At 41.3% G+C, this 17,994-nt stretch overlaps 1 protein-coding gene across 1 annotated transcript in view; it reads left to right on the top strand.

Annotated features, from left to right (window-relative positions):
• LOC115798365 (NLR family CARD domain-containing protein 3-like) overlaps positions 1-17,527 on the top strand; it is a 91,363-nt gene extending 73,836 nt beyond the window's left edge. Inside the window, exons 6-8 of the mRNA XM_030755203.1 lie at positions 15,251-15,424; positions 16,776-16,822; positions 16,998-17,527. Coding sequence (XP_030611063.1) covers positions 15,251-15,424; positions 16,776-16,822; positions 16,998-17,527 — 751 coding nt within the window. The remainder of the gene's footprint in view (positions 1-15,250; positions 15,425-16,775; positions 16,823-16,997) is intronic.
• Positions 17,528-17,994: the final 467 nt, after the last annotated feature.

The raw sequence follows: 17,994 nt of genomic DNA, 5'->3' as shown, positions 1-17,994 counted from the left end.
TAATTTACCCTGCTCTAATAAACGGTCAGTCTGGGAAGCTGAGGTGACAGTTTGTTTTGTTTTGGCATGTATAAATAAAACTGAATTAAATTGAAGAAATACGTTTTTAAAGTTAAAGGTTTTAGAGCATGTGTAGCGTCAGCTTGTGCCAGTGCATCACTGGGATGGTTGATTTTGTACATGACGTCACTAGGTTGGTTGGTTGGTGCTAATACTCTAATACACATTAGTTTATGTTGGCTAACTAGTAACAGAACTGATAACTCAGTGGAAAAGGGGGCGGGTCACTTTTGTGTTGACCCTGGCTGCAGCATTGACTTTAATGTTAAAAAACAAACTGTCCACTCAAGCAGTGAGTGGTTCTTCATTGTTAGCTAGCTGCACCGCAACCGCAAAATCCACCTGTTTGGGAAAAGACTGTCAGCTGACAGTTATTCAGTGTCAAAAGGTTTTTGCTGGGAGCAGCATCAGCATTATGGCTGTGAGGGTCCGTCCAAAGAGGTCACTGTGCCCCCTCAGCTGGATTCTACTGATACACTTCTACAGCTGTGTTTAAGTTATGAAACACACCCAAACACACACTGCCAATAAGTTATTGCAGCTCAAGTAAATTATTCAGTTAAGTCAATGTCAGATTTATTGTCAAATCTGCAATATGTAGAGGACATTCACAGGATTGAAATTCTGTTTCTCTCAGACCCACGGTGCAACAATAACAAACAGTAAACCTTTCACTAAACATTAGCATAGTAAATAAGAAAAATATGATACTATATATATTTATACTGCTATATTTTTTACAATTTAGAAAGTATAAGTATAGAGGTCCTTATATTGACATCTGAGTAAAGCGACGTAGGACACCCTGATAATGATATGCAGTACAGTGACGTGCAGTGTATTAAGGCTGATGCTAATATAAACAGTACTGTAAATATAAATGGAAGTGTAAATGTAAACAGCAGTTTAGTGCTTTTGCAGTAATCCTGTAACATCATACCTGAGGAGGAGACTTTAGGCTCAGACTTTAGGGGGTGTACCCCTCATGTCTCTGGCACTACAAATAGGTCATTCATTAGCTTTTGCAGCTACATTAATGGGCGCCACACCTCCTTAATTTTTGAATCCAAATGTTTTCAGTCACATTGCCTCAGGTGTGTATTTGAAGCACCTCTCCATGGAGTCTGCAACAAGTCAGTCCATTAAATTTCTTTCCTCCTAAATATTCCACCATCAGCTGTGAGTGGTATTATTGCAAAGTGACAGTTTCAGGAACGACAGCAACTGAGCCAGACCACTTACAATGACAGAGTAAAGTTGCAGAGTGCTGAGGTGCATAGTGCATAAAAGTTGCCAATGTTCTGCTGATTCTGTAATTTGCAGCCTTCCAAACCTCCTCTGGCTTTAACATCAGGACAATAACCGTGGAGGCTGAGCAGTTCATTGTAATGTGTAGGTGTCCCACAAATTTTGTGTATAGAGAACATTTTAAAGCATGACCCTACACAAAAATTGCAAAAATGAAATGTGTCGATGTTCTGCGCTCAGTCCACTGTCCCAGTATGTGATGAATACATTGCAGAATAAAGTACTCAGGTATCTGCTCATTACTTGAGTATTTATTTTCCTGATAAGCTCTTACTTTTACTCAGTACATGTTTTTTTTAATGTCTGTACTTTCTACTGCTTATATTTGCTTTTAGGTTTTAGGCATTTGAGGGAAGTTATTTCACCTGACTGCACACCTTCAAACATCAAACCAATTTGAGCCAAAATGGAGGCAACAATAACACAGAAGAGACTGTTTAAATTCAATTCAATTTTTTATTGCTATAGCACCAAATCACAAAACTCAATTCAAGCACCTTATAATGCAAGGTAATGACCCCACAACAATACAACCCCAATAATCAAATGATGCCTTATGAGGAAGTACTTGGTGAGAGTGAGAAGGAAAACACCCTTTAACAGGAAGAAACCTCCAGCAGAACCAGGCTCAGGGAGGGGGGGTCACAGGCCATCACCACAATTCTATTAGTGTATCAGTCACTGGAGTTTATAACATACAAAGAGAGGAAGAAAAAAAAAAGAAAAAACATGTAATTTATGCTTCATTTACACTGCTATACTCAGTGATTAAAGTGGGCCAGGGTACCAGAATGGCATTTCTGGTGCAGATGTCCATAAGTTCTGGTCGTGGTACTTCAGCATCTAGCTAGCACTATAGAATACAGCATAAAGGCAGTAACATTTCTTAGATGGCAGATAATTTCAAATGCAACTCGTCTAACAAATGTCAGCAAACAGACACACACTGTTTGTCTGCAGTTTGTCACGCAGCATGTCTGCTAGCTAAAGGTCCAGCTGCTGTATGAGAGGGAGAGAGATGTAAGAAAGAGGAAGCAGGAGAGGTTAGATTGAAAGGTAAGGATTGATCAGTGACATCTGATAAACTCTAACTTCATCTGATTGGGTGTGAAGTTAATGTGAAATAAAGACAAACTTTGTGTCATTCAAATACTCTGCAGTTTAGAGCAGGATAAACAGTTAAGCTTGCTGTACTGTGGATGTACTTAGAATGAAGCTCTGTGCTGGTGCACAGCAGCTGTGGTGTTCATGGTCAGAGATACAGGCTACATCAAGATGAAGATGCTCACATTCATTCACTGAATTCAGCCTTTATACCAACTGCACACTGTCTGTATAAAGACAGTATAAACAGTACACTGTGAGTGCAGTGGATGGAAATCAGCCAAGATAGCAAGTGAAACGTTTTGTTACATCTTATTAATCTGTGGGCAATAAACCACAGAGCAGCAGCAGCAGCTGATCAAAGCAAGTAAACAAAGAACGGAAACTGTGAGTTGTGATTCTTTTCCTCATGCCCCCCCCCCCCCCCCCCCCCCCCCTCCCCACCTTATCACACTTTAACCCCCTGTGCTCTTCTTTCTGTTTAGGTGCAGAGGTAAATTTATTTATTTTTTTTTTAAGTTTGTATTACCATGTACTATTATCTTATTATTATATTAACATAGCATGTGGTTCAGTTAGCTTTGCACAAAAATGAACATAAATATGTTTAAAGAGCAGCTTTTTGCTTTCATGCTTTGAGTACATCTATATTTACCACCTTATTTGCTTACAGTGTGTCTGAGTTCTCGGTCAGACACACTGTAAGCAAATAAAGTGGTCCACCGGAAAGGTTTCATAACAAATCTGACAGCTTTTGAGTTTAATCATCATCTTTTAAAAATGCTGGGTAGCTGACACAAGGGGCTCACAGAGATCAGTTCCAGGATGACGTGTTGACTGAGAGTCATAATAAATTAGGGCAGCAGTAAATACAGTAAGTAAGCAGATGACTCTGTGACTCAATCTGAACATATGTGTTAATTCATTTACATGTTGTTTATAAAGCTGCTTCAAGGCACTTTCTATGGTAAGGTAAAGACCCTACAATAATACAGAGGAAACCCAACAGTCAAAACGACCCCCTATGAGCAGCACCTGGTGACAGTGGGAAGGAAAAACTCCCTTTAACAGGCAGAAACCAGAACCAGGCTCAGGGAGGGGGGGTCATCTGCTGTGAGGGGGCTGAGGGGAGAGAGACCAGACAAAAGACACGCTGTGGAGGAGAGCCAGAGATTAATAATAATTGATTAATTACAGAGTGAAGTACAAACAGAGTAAAAACAGATGAGTGAAAAAGAAACACTCAGTGCATCATGAGAACCCCCCAGCAGCCTAGGCCTATAGCTCAACACCTGCAGAAAAATATTTCTGGAGCCGCCACTGGCGGATTCCTGGATCCCTGACCATTATGTGATCCACCGCTTGTGACGTGGGCAATGCAACCGTGAGTGGTAACGCCACTAAGCAGCGTTCATCAAAACTGGTGGTAATGTCTTGTGTATCCGCCAGGAGGAGCAGTGATAATGGAAACACATTCAATTTACAGCCTGTTACGCTGTTTATATTCATACATTTTAAATTTGCTCAGAGGTTCTATAACAGAATCAAAATGTTGCCGCTTTCTGTAAAACACTGCACAGTAAATATTTAAATATTGTAAATATTTGCTTGCAGCCAGTAAAGTAGAGGATGCGCACACCAAACAAGCTGCTTTCCCTCGGTGGTTATTGCAGACTAATGAACATGAAAGCATAAAGCGATTATTTGACCCACTGCAAATGTTTATAAACACAAAATGTACAAACAAAGAAATGTAAACATGAATTGTTGTTGCTGGGTTCTGTCAGTGAGCGGTGCAGTTAGAGAGAGAGCAGGTAACAGTACTGTGAGTGCGTGTGTACTCTGCTCTAAAGGACTATGGCAGAAACATGTGGAGCTCTGTTCTAAACATTTAGGGTGAAGACTCAGTGAAAAGCTACTTTACCGGAGGGACCCAAAGATTAATCTACCGGAATAATCCCGTGCTGCTGATACACCGACTTTCCAAATAAACGATCAGTCACAGCGGGAACGACGCTGCTTACTTTGAGCATTACTCGATGCACTGAGATGTCCTGTTATCTCCTCTGTTGGAATGCTCCGCTCCACCGTGAAAGCCATCAAATACAACATGTTCCGCAATAAAAGTCACCAGCAGAATACTGCAGCATACTGCATATGCTGGCAGGTAGAGAAGGAACACTGCATTAGTGTTCAGTCTTATTTTTGCACAATATAAGCATTTATTAACATTTAGAAATACATAAACATGCCGTGTTTGCCCAAACATGCAGATGTTTTTGTCCGTGTCATTGTCTCCTTCAAGCTTAAATCCAAACTAACTTATCTGTCGTCTGCAGCCTCCGGTAGCGTGGGTCAGTCAGTCAGTCAGTCATGCGGTCGCGTCACGTCTCGATGCAATACACAATTCCACCAACAGATGTCAGTAATACAACACAGGGTAAATTACATACTCATTATTTACAAAGAAAATGACATTAAATATGAACAAATAAACACCTTCTGTCTGCTACAGTGTGTGAGAGTGTATTAAAATGCAGGAACCTGGTGACGCTTTTCCTGGCTTTCTTAAGACTGACCATAAATAAATAAGCACATTAATAACATGATTTATTAAGGGTTACATAGATGTCCTATCAACTGTTTTACAAGTAATTTATGGACTGCATATTTTTAAAATGCAGTAAAATACCACTCACCACTTTGTGTTTTTCTTTTAAATATAAAATGTGCACCGCAAAAAAAAAATTTAAAAAAATGTGTGCACCTTTGGATTAAAAACATATACATATTACCACACACCTCCGGTATATCTCTACAGTATTTTAAAGGGTAAAACTACCTTTTCAGACAGGTAAGAGACTACCAGCCTGTGATAACGAGTGCCATCTACTTTGCTATTGTCTGCTGAGGGGGGGCAGCGTCAGTGCCGGGCTATTTAGTTTTCTCTCATATTCCATTTCTTTCTTACTTTCCATGAACTGACAAATTTCCTCAGTCAGCTCATCACAACTGTTTGTGATACAGCACATCATCACATTCAGAAGGTGTTTCATCCAGAAAAGACTGAAACTGCCTCTCATAAAGTTCACTGTCTGTGTTACGGTGCTTATGACACGTTCTGTCTTCAGGACTCTGCTGTGCAGCGTTTCCTGGTGTGTGATGCAGTGATGCACTGTTAGCTCACCTGCGCAGGTCTCCCTCTGCATCTTCTCCTGCATCTGTCTCACCAATCTGTTCTTTCCCCAAACATCCCAGGCAGGGAAAGGAGACGCAGGGATTTCCCTCTGATGTCAGTAAACAGGTCCTTTGCCTCCCACCTGTTTCCAAAGTCCACTTTCTGTTTGGCCATTTTTGGGGGCCAGGCTAGCTGAAATGTCACTGTAAAAAGTGCTGACTGGTGTTTTTGATCAATGTGTCATTGGCAATGCAGGAAAAGTAAGTGTTGCAGTGATCTTTGAGTGAACTTTGTTGACTTTCAGTGGCCACAGTAACTGCTGGTGCAGCGTGAACAGGTAGCACCACACTTTCAATTTCCCTGGAAGCTGGCTCTTACCAATCTTCGCCAGTCCATCAATCAGGTGTTTCTGTACCACCCTCTCCATCTGTTAGCTCTGATGTGGACTGTCTCCTGAGAGTTTGAATATGTGGCTCTGCCAGCAGCGGTCATCCCCATCCTGGTTGACAGGCTTCAGGACTTTGAGGGCTTCATGAGCTTTGTATGGGGGTGTCTGAAGGATTCTCGTGACATAATCTATATAACCTCTCAGGGCTGGGAGTCTTACTCCAGATGGCAATCTTACACCTCTGGCCATTAGCTTGGTGCCAATGAGGATGATATTGAAGGTGGCCACAGAGAAGATCGGTGCTGTTGAGCAACCTATGCCAATGTTGTTGCCATCCTGTTGTACATTTGGGTACATTTAGAAGTTGCTGAAATACTTGGCTATGATGCTGATGATGCAAGTGTGTATGCGAAAGAATTCCAATGCAAAATCAATCAGCTTGTGTGGTACTGAGCTATACGCATTCGCCAAGTCAAGCCACACCACGTGTAGGTTTCCCTTCTCCCTTTATTACATGCTGTATTTACTCCCAGATCATGGATGAACATTCAATGCATCCTGGGAAGCCTGGGAGATGGGTTTCTGGCAACTTGTATCAATAGAATTGCTGCTTTTCAGAAAGATTGTGATCCTTGCCAGAACTGCAAAAAAAACATCTTCTCCGTCACATTTAACAGGGTAATGCTTCTGAACTGGTTGCTGGTGTGGCATTCTCCTCTTTAAGGATAAAAAACTCTGAGTACCTTTTGCCATATGGGTGGGACGGATTAGTTTTTTCCATGCAACTCTTATGAGGTTCCAAATGATTTTTGTTAGTTCTTTTACAGCTTTTAGGGAAGTCCATTTGGTCCTGGTGCTGAGGATTATCTGGCCTTTCTGATGACTTTGGTGGGGTGGTGTCAAAGGGGATGCTTGGTGGTTCCGGCCACATCACGTACCCAGGTGACTCCAGTGATCTCTCTTTGGTTGCGTCTACATACTGGGAATTAATATGCTGCTCCAAATCATCTATGGAGATAATCAGCCTTCCACTTTGCTTCTCCTCCAGTAGCTGGTGGGCATACATGAAGAGATCCTTGAAAAAGTCTCTCCTCTTCTCCATCCTTTTTTATTCTGTCTCCTTATCTGGTCAACCTGGCACTATTTAGCCTCTGTTTTAGCTTGTCCCACAGTAGGTTTAGCTCTGCTTTTTCCTCTGGGGCTGCTTTTCTCCACCTATGGTGCAACTGGCATCTGTTGTGCAGGAGTTCCTTGATGTGTTCCTCCCATCATCCTTTCTCTATCACTCTCTACACTCCTCGTAGATGATGTTACTGATTGTGTGTAGTCTGCACTCAACTGACCCTCACAGGGAATGCTCCTGGAGTATGTTCAGGTGTTCTTTAAGTGTGGGCTGTTTCTGCTGGTCCCTTGCCTTTGGTTACATGATCTTACTGCAGCTTTCCAGCTTCTTGGGCAGGTTTGCTGGTTGTGAACATGGAGAGGAGTTGATGTTCAGAGGAATTTCTTATGGTCCTTGTCTCTTCCGTTCATTACTATTTAATCCATCCCAGTAGGCCCAACTGCCGTCCTGCCTCTTGGAGGGCCTTCGTATATTCTGTATTTAAATTAATAAGATACACAGATAAGATATTAACAATTTCTTTTTTTTTTTTTAGGTCAAAGCTGGAGAAGGCTGTAAATCAACGGCTGATGGATTCACCAATCAAAGCAACTCATTCAGCAGGTGATTTCATACACCCAGTCACTGTTATTGGATCTCATACGTTTTTCTGGAATGTTTGATTAAGTATTACTAAAAGATAATTTTCCAACACCCAGCGAATCACATTATATTTGACAGTGACTGATAACTAGTTGTGCTAGTTTTTCTCTTTTTATATGTTTATTTTTAGAAAACGTTGAACTCTTCATTTGAATTTTTTTTTTATTATTTCCTCAGAAAAGTGGGTTGCCAAAATCAGGCTAGAGTTTGTGAAGAGGGTGACAGCAGAAAATCTTGTACAGCTCCTTGAGGCCCTTGAAACTGAGAATGTCTTGAATGAACTGGAGAAAGAATGGATACTGGAGAAGAACCAAACCAGAGCAAATAAGGCACGCTGCATCATTGACACGGTGAAGAAAAAAGGAGAGGAAGCCTGCAGGATAATGATCAGTCATCTTGGTACCATAGATCCTACACTTTCCTGTGAGCTTGGTTTGTCCTCTGGGCCATCTGCTCAGCTAGGTGAGAACTAATATTTCTTTAATTATGATATCATTGCACAGTTTGTTTGAGCTGTGAGAGAATACTGCTGTTAGTGCAGTCCCATCTCTTTGTTACCATCCAACTACACTTCTCCAGTCCAATTGGCATTTCAGTGACATTGCTGCAGATCCTAGTGGTGTGGATCAGTGAATCAATATCTTGTTCACTTCTGGCATACAGCTTGAGGTCATCCATGCCCAGGAGGTGGCTTGTTGATGATGTGGCTGAGGGGGATTCAGGCCTAATGCAGAACAGCAGTGGGGACAGATATGGAGCTAAATTGGGGCCATAAAGTTTGTTCGAAAAAAAAAAAAAAATTGAAACTGAAAAATTATTTTGAAACTGAAAAATTATTTTGAACCCGAAAAAAAAATCTGAACAGGAAAAAAAAAAGTTTTGCAACTGAAAAAAAAAAATGTGAAACTAAAAAAAAATATTTCAAAACTACATTTCAGACCAGGGTTATAATAGTTTTGGATTTTACATTATAGTTTAGTTTTAGTTAGTTTTTACTTTTTTTTCTCTAATTCAGTTAGTTTTAATTAGTTTTCAGAGTGGTTTTGCTCGTTTTTATTAGTTTTTATTTTTGGTTTCATGCTTAGTTTTAGTTAGTTTCAGTTAGTTTCAGTATTAGTTTTAGTATTTTCATACCTAATCAGGTGCAAGATTCAAGGCGCAAAAGTGACTATTGTGTAATGAAAACTTGACAAAAGATACAGTTTAAAGAAATATAGTCAACAACCAACTGTTCACAAGACATGCTAAATTTGTGTAATATTAAGGACACACATGAGCATAACCAGGGAGAAACAAAGAAAAACATGAACTCCCAAACTCAATAAATTCTACAATAAACTCCACAATAAACTTCAGCATCAGTGCAGCAGATTAATAACGCCTACATGTGGTGTTAAACAAAAACAAACTCTTTGAAGGAGTCAAAGGTCAAATCCATCTGCATCCTGATGTTCTCACCACCTGAAGCTGCTTCTGTTTTGGAGCTAGCTTGGTTAGATGCTCGCTAATTAAACCTGCAGGGTCTTTGCGGCCTCTGTACACAACCTACAGAAGTTGCCGACCTCATGTCCGCATTTATGCTTGTGTAGCTGGATTGTGTGTGTTAATTACCTTGTGGACGTGTGCAGGTGTTTGTACTCAAAGAACCTCCATACGGGACTCGGCAGACCGCAGCCATTACTTTGCGGACCAGCGCGGTGAGCGCACGCACATGCGCACTCACACAGTTGTCCTGTGGCGCTCCCAGCTTAAACTCGGAGAGCGGAAACAATGATTTCATATCAATCCACAAGGCTTAAAAAACCCCCCAAAAAAACAAGTAAATGAAAGTAAGTTTATCGATTATTTCAGTTAGTTTTAGTTAGTTTTGTAAACTCACAATTCAGTTTTAATTAGTTATCGTTTTTTTCCTTTTAATTATAGTTTTTATTTATTTCAGTTAACGACAATGTTTTTTCAATTTCAGTTTTCGTTATTTCGTTCGTTTTCGTTAACTATAATAACCCTGTTTCAGACTCAAGGTTTTTTTTTTTTTTATTTGCACTTTCAGATTTTTTTTTCGCAGTTTCAAAGTTTTTTTCCGAGTTCAAACTTTTGGCCCTGTTTTGGCGTGGGGGCGGAGCCTCAGATAACGGGGGTGTGGAATCATGACTGACAGCTCAGATGAGGACGAGAATATGTCTATGAAGATGAGGCTTCTGCTTTACTTTGAGAACATGGGAAATCTCCAGCGCGGGCTTAAAATGCTGTGCAAATCTGTCAAGATCATATTTTTTCCTCTGAGATTTGAGTCATGTATTCATATAAGCTGCTTGTATCGGTGAAGCATGTTATCTTTCAAAACCAATCACATACATATAGAATATCGATGATGCGTTAGAGACATTTCCAGTTCCCACGGTCCCTTAATGCAACAGCTGGGAATATGTTGTTCAGCTGCTGTGTGGAGCTGTCAGTCATGATTCCACACCCCCGTTATCTGAGGCTCCGCCCCCCACGCCATAAGAGGGCCAAAAGTTTGAACTCGGAAAAAAAACTTTGAAACTGCGAAAAAAAAATCTGAAAGTGCAAAAAACAACCTTGAATCTGAAAAGCAGTTGTGAAACAAAAAAAAAAATTTCAAATCGTTTTTTTTTTTTTTTCCTGTTGCAAAACTGTTTTTTTCCTGTTTACATTTTTTTTTTCCGGTTTAAAATAATTTCAGTTTCAAAATTTTATTTTTTCAAACAAACTTTATGGCCCCAATTTAGCTCCATAGACAGAGCATCTTTGTAAATCCTGCAATTATTTGTCCAGTTGGCTTAAAGTTGGCCTCCAGCATTGTTCTCTACATCCCCATTGAGTTCCTGATGAAGGCTCTTAGGGCTCTGTTGATTTTGTATAATTCTGAGCATTCCAGGAGCTGTGTGTGCCGCATCGGGTCATTGACTTTCTTGTAATTAATTAAGGGAGTGCACAGGTTGGTCAGTCTGGCCTTACAATCTTGAGTGACTGCTCTACCTACCAGTAGCTGGCATTTTGCTCTTCTGGTATCTCTGCTAATTCCTTTCTGGGCCTTGCTCATGTATTGTGCCATGTGCCTGCTCATCTTAGCTGCTATGATGCCTGACAGGAGTTTCCATGTTGTACTGAGGCAGGTTATGGGCCGGTAGTTGGATGGACCAGTCCATTTTGGGGGTCCTTGGGGATCAGGACTGTCCAGCCTTCAGTCAGCCATTCTGGGTGCATCTTAGCCTCTAACATCTCGTTCATTTGTGCTGCCAGGCGCTCAATGAGTGCAGATAGCTTCTTCGTCCAGTAAGTATGAATTATATCATAAGTGAATCATAGCTTGTTCCTATATTGTTCCCTGGCCTCTGAGAGTGCACCATGGATGGTTCAGTGGAGAACATCTGGCTTATTGTTCTGGCTTCTATCCCTCTGGTGTACCTCCTCAGGCAGTTAGCCAAGGCTGTGAGCCTTTGCTTGGCAGTCTCTAAGGCCTCAGGTATGGACAAACTGTTGTACTTCTTGGGCAAGTCTGATATCTGGCTATCTTCCCTTAGGAGGGTGCTGCTCCTTGTGTCTACTCATCTTATGGGCAAGCATCTCAAGGATCACTACGGCCGTGGTATAGATCATCTGATTTGTTTCAGTGATGGTCAAAGTGGGGATTGTGAGTAGTGGACTTTCAAAGGGTACTTCACATAGTCTTGGTAGTCAGCTTTGAAGGGTCCAGGTTTCCATCTTTCAGGTCAGCTGCTATGGTATTCAGCATACTATTATTATTGGGGTGTGTGGAGCGTGGGGACGATGGTATCCCCCCCCCCCTCCCCGACCTGCTGTCCTGGTTTCCTCTTGTTGTAGCATTTGTGTTGTACCTTGTCAATCTCTAGTTGCGATAGCAGTTGCCAGTGAAAGGGATTACATGTGTAGTAGCATTCCAAAAGTTCCCAATTCTCATCTCAATTGCCCAGTTGCCCATCCATCTAGTTCCAGTAGCCCACTTATCTTTTTGCCCTGGTTCCTCAACACCTGATGCAGACCTTGTTAATCCAAGCAGCATTGGGAGAGCAGGGAGCAGTTGGGAGAGTGCCTTTGGATTGACGGACTGGGGTGGTGATTTCTCTTTTTAAGTTGGTGGATTGGTGGGTGTGCTCTAACTTCAGGGAATCACACTCCTCAACCTGGCCGGGTATGCCAGAATACTGGAAAGGGGAGTCCATCAAATAGTTGTACCTTGGATTTAAGAGGACCAATGAAGTTTTTGTTGTGGTTGTGGAACACTTAACCAGCTCATTGTGCTCTAGATTATGAGATTTGGATAGTGACTAAAAGAATAAGATTTTGGATATAAGTACAGCGTCCTGGCCTAAAGTGGGATTTATGCCTCTGTGTTAAATCTATATGGTTGATACATTTTAACGGTAAACCACTTGTCACATTTGCCAGACAATACACATAGATTCATGCGGGATTATAAATCACATTGGAGAGATTACATTTATTGGCTGCTTGGGAAAACCTCTGTCCTCCTGTAAGAGCTGGGGGCGGTGGGGATGGGATGTCTTTGCTTGGATTTCTCCCATGATCTGAACTCAGATAAATGGCATAAATGGATGGATTGGATTGGATTGGATGGACTGACAACAAAAATACTTACCTGACACTGAATAAACCAGCCACAACATGCAGAAAAACCTGTACTTTTTTTTTTTTCTGTTAGCAACACTTGACAAGTGTCAGCCCAAATTCAAATCTAAGCTGAAAAGGAAGTACCACTATGCTTTTGAGGGGATCGCTAAAGCAGGAAACCCAACCCTTCTGAATCAGATCTACACAGAGCTCTACATCACAGAGGGAGGGGCTGCAGAGGTCAATGATGAACATGAGGTCAGACAGATTGAAACAGCATCCAGGAAAAGACACAGACCAGAAACAACAATCAGACCAGAAGACATCTTTAAAGGCTCACCTGGAAGAGATGAACCAATCAGAACAATGCTGACAATGGGAGTGGCTGGCATTGGGAAAACAGTCTTAACACAGAAATTCACTCTGGACTGGGCTGAAGACAAAGCCAACCAGGACATCCAGTTCATGTTTCCATTCACTTTCAGAGAGCTGAATGTGCTGAAAGAGCAAAAGTTCAGCTTGGTGGAACTTGTTCATCACTTCTTTACTGAAACCAAAGAAGCAGGAATCTGCAGCTTTGAAGACTTCCAGGTTGTGTTCATCTTTGATGGTCTGGATGAGTGTCGACTTCCTCTGGACTTCCACAACACTAAAATCCTAAATGACCCTAGAAAGTCCACCTCATTGGATTTGCTGCTGGCAAATCTTATCAGAGGAAAACTGCTTCCCTCTGCTCGCCTCTGGATAACCACACGACCTGCAGCAGCCAATCAGATTCCTCCTGAGTTTGCTGACATGGTGACAGAGGTCAGAGGATTCACTAACTCACAGAAGGAGGAGTACTTCAGGAAGAGATTCAAGGATAAGAAAAAGGCCACCAAGATCATCTCCCACATCAAGACATCACGAAGCCTCCACATCATGTGCCACATCCCAGTCTTCTGCTGGATCACTGCTACAGTTCTGGATGATATGCTTAAAACAAGAAAGATGAAAGAGCTGCCCAAGACCCTGACTGAGATGTACATCCACTTCCTGGTGGTTCAGTCCAAAGTGAAGATGGTCAAGTATGATGGAGGAGCTGAGACAGATTCACACTGGAGTCCAGAGAGCAGGAAGATGATTGAGTGTCTGGGAAAACTGGCTTTGGATCAGCTGCAGAAAGGAAACCTGATCTTCTATGAATCAGACCTGACAGAGTGTGGCATCGATATCAGAGCAGCCTCAGTGTACTCAGGAGTGTTCACACAGATCTTTAAAGAGGAGAGAGGGCTGTACCAGGACAAGGTGTTCTGCTTCATCCATCTGAGTGTTCAGGAGTTTCTGGCTGCTCTTCATGTCCATCTGACCCTCATCAACTCTGGAGTCAATCTGCTGGAAGAACAACAAACAAGGACACACTTCTACAAGTCTGCTGTGAACAAGGCCTTACAGAGTCCAAATGGACACCTGGACTTGTTCCTCCGCTTCCTCCTGGGTCTTTCACTGCAGACCAATCAGACTCTCCTACGAGGCCTAGTGACACACAGAAAATGTAGCTCACGGACCAATCAGGAAACAGTCCAGTACATCAAAAGGAAGATTGAGGAGAATCCTCGATCTGAGAGAAGCTTCAATCTGTTTTACTGTCTGAATGAACTGAATGATCGTTCTCTAGTGAAGGAGATCCAAAAGTCCTTGAGATCAGGAAGTCTCTCCACAGATAAACTGTCTCCTGCTCAGTGGTCAGCTCTGGTCTTCATCTTACTGTCATCAGAAAAAGATCTGGATGTGTTTGACCTGCAGAAATACTCTGCTTCAGAGGAGTCTCTGCTGAGGCTGCTGCCAGTGGTCAAAGCCTCCAACAAAGCTCTGTGAGTTACTGTTTAAATTCACTGCCATCTTTTGTCTTTATATTTAAATGATTATGTTCACACTTAGCTTTATTTGCATAGCATTTTTAAAACACACAAAAGGTTTCACAGTTTGTATAAAACCACACATTAAAGATGTTCCAACACACAAATATACCACCTAACATTCATTCCTGTACACACTCTTCATAGATGCATAAGAAGTCCAACAGCCAAGAATAATGGGGAAAATATTAAGGACACACTAAAAATGAGTTTTCTGCAGTTGTTTAAAACAAACCACAGACTGGGCTGAGGAAGGCAGTGACAAAGTTTCAGAGCTACATCCGCTAAAGCATGATTGTCTCTGGTTTTAAAATAAAAATGTGCAACAGTTAGAAGACCTGGTCAGATGATTGGACAAGACGACTGCTGATATAAGGTCCAAGCAGGTCTGCTATATAGGCAGGAACCTGGTCATGTAGGGCTTTATATGTAATTTAATATGATTTATTCCTTTAAACAATCCTGGATTTTTTTGGCAATTTTTTTTGGGCCCGTATATGGGCCCTAGTATTGTTAATATTGTATTGTTAGTCATTGAAGGAAAACAAGAATAAGAGTGATGTGTGAGCACTGGCTAGGTTTTGTAAACAGCATAGCTGCTGTGTTCTGGGCTAACTGAAGACAAGGCTAAGGGGGACTGAGAAATACACATGAAAAGTGAATTAGAATACTTGAGATGGGAGAAAATTGAAGTGTGTACTAAAAGTTTCACATCGATTGTCAGTAAAGATTTGATTTTTGCAGTGTTTCTTAAATTATTGAAAGAAGACTGTATGAGCTTTTGAATGTAAGATTAAAAATTCAGATGCAGGTCAAAAATAATACCAAGTCTCCTAGGAAATGATTTGATAGTATCTGCAAGCAGACTGAATGAAGTGTCTGTCAGATAAGTATGTTGCAAACCATTTAAGAGCTTGTGATTGCTTTCTCTTCAGACTGAGTGTCTGTAACCTCTCAAAGAGAAGCTGCGAAGTCCTGTCGTCAGTTCTCAGCTCCCGGTCCTCTAATCTGAGGGAGCTGGACCTGAGTAACAATGACCTGCAGGATTCAGGTGTGAAGCTCCTGTCTTCTGGACTGAAGAGTCAACACTGTAAACTCAACACTCTAAGGTAAGAACTCATGAGCTTGTTTAAATTATCCATCTTTTTTTTACTTAAATAAACTTTTAGTCATCCTCTAACAATAGTACTGTTGCACCATGGAAGAGCCCAGTATGCCAGTACTAATTACCGTAAGCTTCAAAGTGATGCATGTTTTACTTTTTTTGCCACTGCAACCAGAAACCTTTCAATGCTATTAACCCCAAAAAAAAGAACACTCAAGCCTTGTACTTGCTGAGCTGATTAAAAAATTGCAAGGCAGCCTACCTACTGATTTGAATTTTATTTTTATGACTGCTATATCGTTGCCTTCAAATAGCTTAACATAACCAAGGTTGCAGCAAAAGGAATTAGGATAAAATGACCTATGCACAATAACAATACATGTATACAATAATCAGTTCTATCCATGCTGTAATGGTATTGATATGAAATTTAAATGTGTAAGTTTTGCACTATTATGTCTCTTTATGGTTTTAAATGGACTACATTTGTATAGTTACATATTTATGCTACAAGCCACATTCAGACAAAAATAAAGCATGTCTTGTATTTTAGCTATAGACAGTACTTCCAGGAAGTAGGCTTACATGGATCCCAAATGACATTGGATGCAATGTAGGATGTTTTTGTCACATTATTGTGAACTCTTAAGTGGAATGTGTTGCATCTTTTACATTACATATGTACACAATACAGATAAAAACATGTTGATGAAGACATGATGGCAAAAACATGACACAATCAGTTAACAATGAGAATGTGGAAACAGCATGAAGATTAGTACCCTAACAGTGTCTGTGATGTGTTGTTTTGTGCATCTACAGACTGTCAGGTTGTCTGATCACAGAGGAAGGCTGTACTTCTCTGGCCTCAGCTCTGAGATCCAATACCTCTTATCTGAGAGAGCTGGACCTGAGTTATAACCATCCAGGAGGGGCAGAGATGAAGCTGCTGAGGCACCTTAGACTGGAAACTCTCAGGTATGGAGAGGCCTGCTGCAGAAACAGAGAGAGTCTAAAGGAGGAAGGAATGCTGTCAGCCTTTCTAAATTGGCTGTAGGTGTGGATGTGATTGTGTGGGGTTTTTTTTTTTTTTTTTGACTCTCTGCATTAGTCCTGTGCATGATTGGTGATCTGACCAGAGTATGTCACACCCTCTCACTCTCTGACAGGCATAAATTCAATAAGCAGTAAAGAAAATAAATATTATGGATATTTGTTGTGACTATTCTTCACTTACAAATAGAGATCAAACATCTCCTACATGTGAATTTTGTTATTGAAAAGAAATATAATGTAACATCCATGTGTGCATGCTGATAGAGACTGTGCTGCTCTGACCCCCCTCCTCCTTTCAGGGCGGAGCCTGCTGGAGTCCGATGGCTGATCCCAGGTCTGAGGAAGTGTAAGTGTGTTTTTAATGTGATTGATGAAAACAAAGCAGCACACATTCAACCATCTTCAAACTGTCACATCACTCATTCACATCTCTGATGTCAGGAGTCATCATCAAAGTGTCAATCAATGAACAGATGATGGATCAATAACTGCAGCTGGATTGTGTTTGTTCTCTCCATCAGATTCCTGTCAACTCACAATCAACACAAACACAGTGAACACAAACCTCAAACTGTCTGACAACAACAGGAAGGTGACACATGTGATGAAGGATCAGTCATATCCTGATCATCCAGACAGATTTGATCAGTGTCCTCAGCTGCTGTGTAGAGATGGTCTGACTGGTCGCTGTTACTGGGAGGTCGAGTGGAGCGGAGACATTGAAATATCAGTGAGTTACAGAAGGATCAGCAGGAAAGGCCATGTAACAGAATGTGGGTTTGGCTCAAATGATCAGTCCTGGAGTCTGAGGTGTTCTTATATCAATGGTTTCTCTGTCTGGCACAATAACAGACAAATGTCCATTTCCTCCTCCTCTGTCTCTAACAGAGTAGCAGTGTATGTGGACTGTCCTGCTGACACTCTGTCCTTCTACAGAGTCTCCTCTGACACTCTGATCCACCTCCACACCTTCAACACCACATTCACTGAACCTCTTTATCCTGGGTTGAGGTTAAGGTCCAACCCTGCTTCCTCTGTTTCTCTGTGCTGAGTTTAGTAGACAAAGTCTCCTCCTGTTAGATGAACCATCAAAAAAGTGTTTCTTCCTCTTCAGTCCTTTAAAGATGGAAGCTGCCATTATTCCAGGATCCACATGTTGTTTTTCTGTCTTTTTCCACTCAAAGCTTCACAGTGAATATCAGGATGTTGTGTTTCTCTGAAGCTCAGTTCAGCTCAGATGATTCAGTTCATGTCAGCTGCAGTTCGTTTGCTGCAGATGAGACAAACTGTGATATCAGAGAGGAATCACTGAGCTGCACTGACCCAAAACATCAATTTACAAACTGCTCAGAGACGTTCACACATTATTGTCCAATGAACACAAGTTTGGTGAGCAGCCAGAGTTCATCCTGACATTTATTTTACTGCTGTTAGAATGATGAAATCACAACTAGACTTTAACTTGTCTGTGGTGGCATTTGGACAATTAAATGATCCTTTAGAAACTAGATAGAAATT

The sequence above is a fragment of the Archocentrus centrarchus genome, chromosome 2 (genome assembly GCF_007364275.1).
Source record: "Archocentrus centrarchus isolate MPI-CPG fArcCen1 chromosome 2, fArcCen1, whole genome shotgun sequence".
Taxonomy (NCBI): Eukaryota; Metazoa; Chordata; class Actinopteri; order Cichliformes; family Cichlidae; genus Archocentrus; species Archocentrus centrarchus.
The sequence above is the reverse complement of the archived record's forward strand: the minus strand, read 5'-3'. Positions and strand labels throughout refer to the sequence as shown.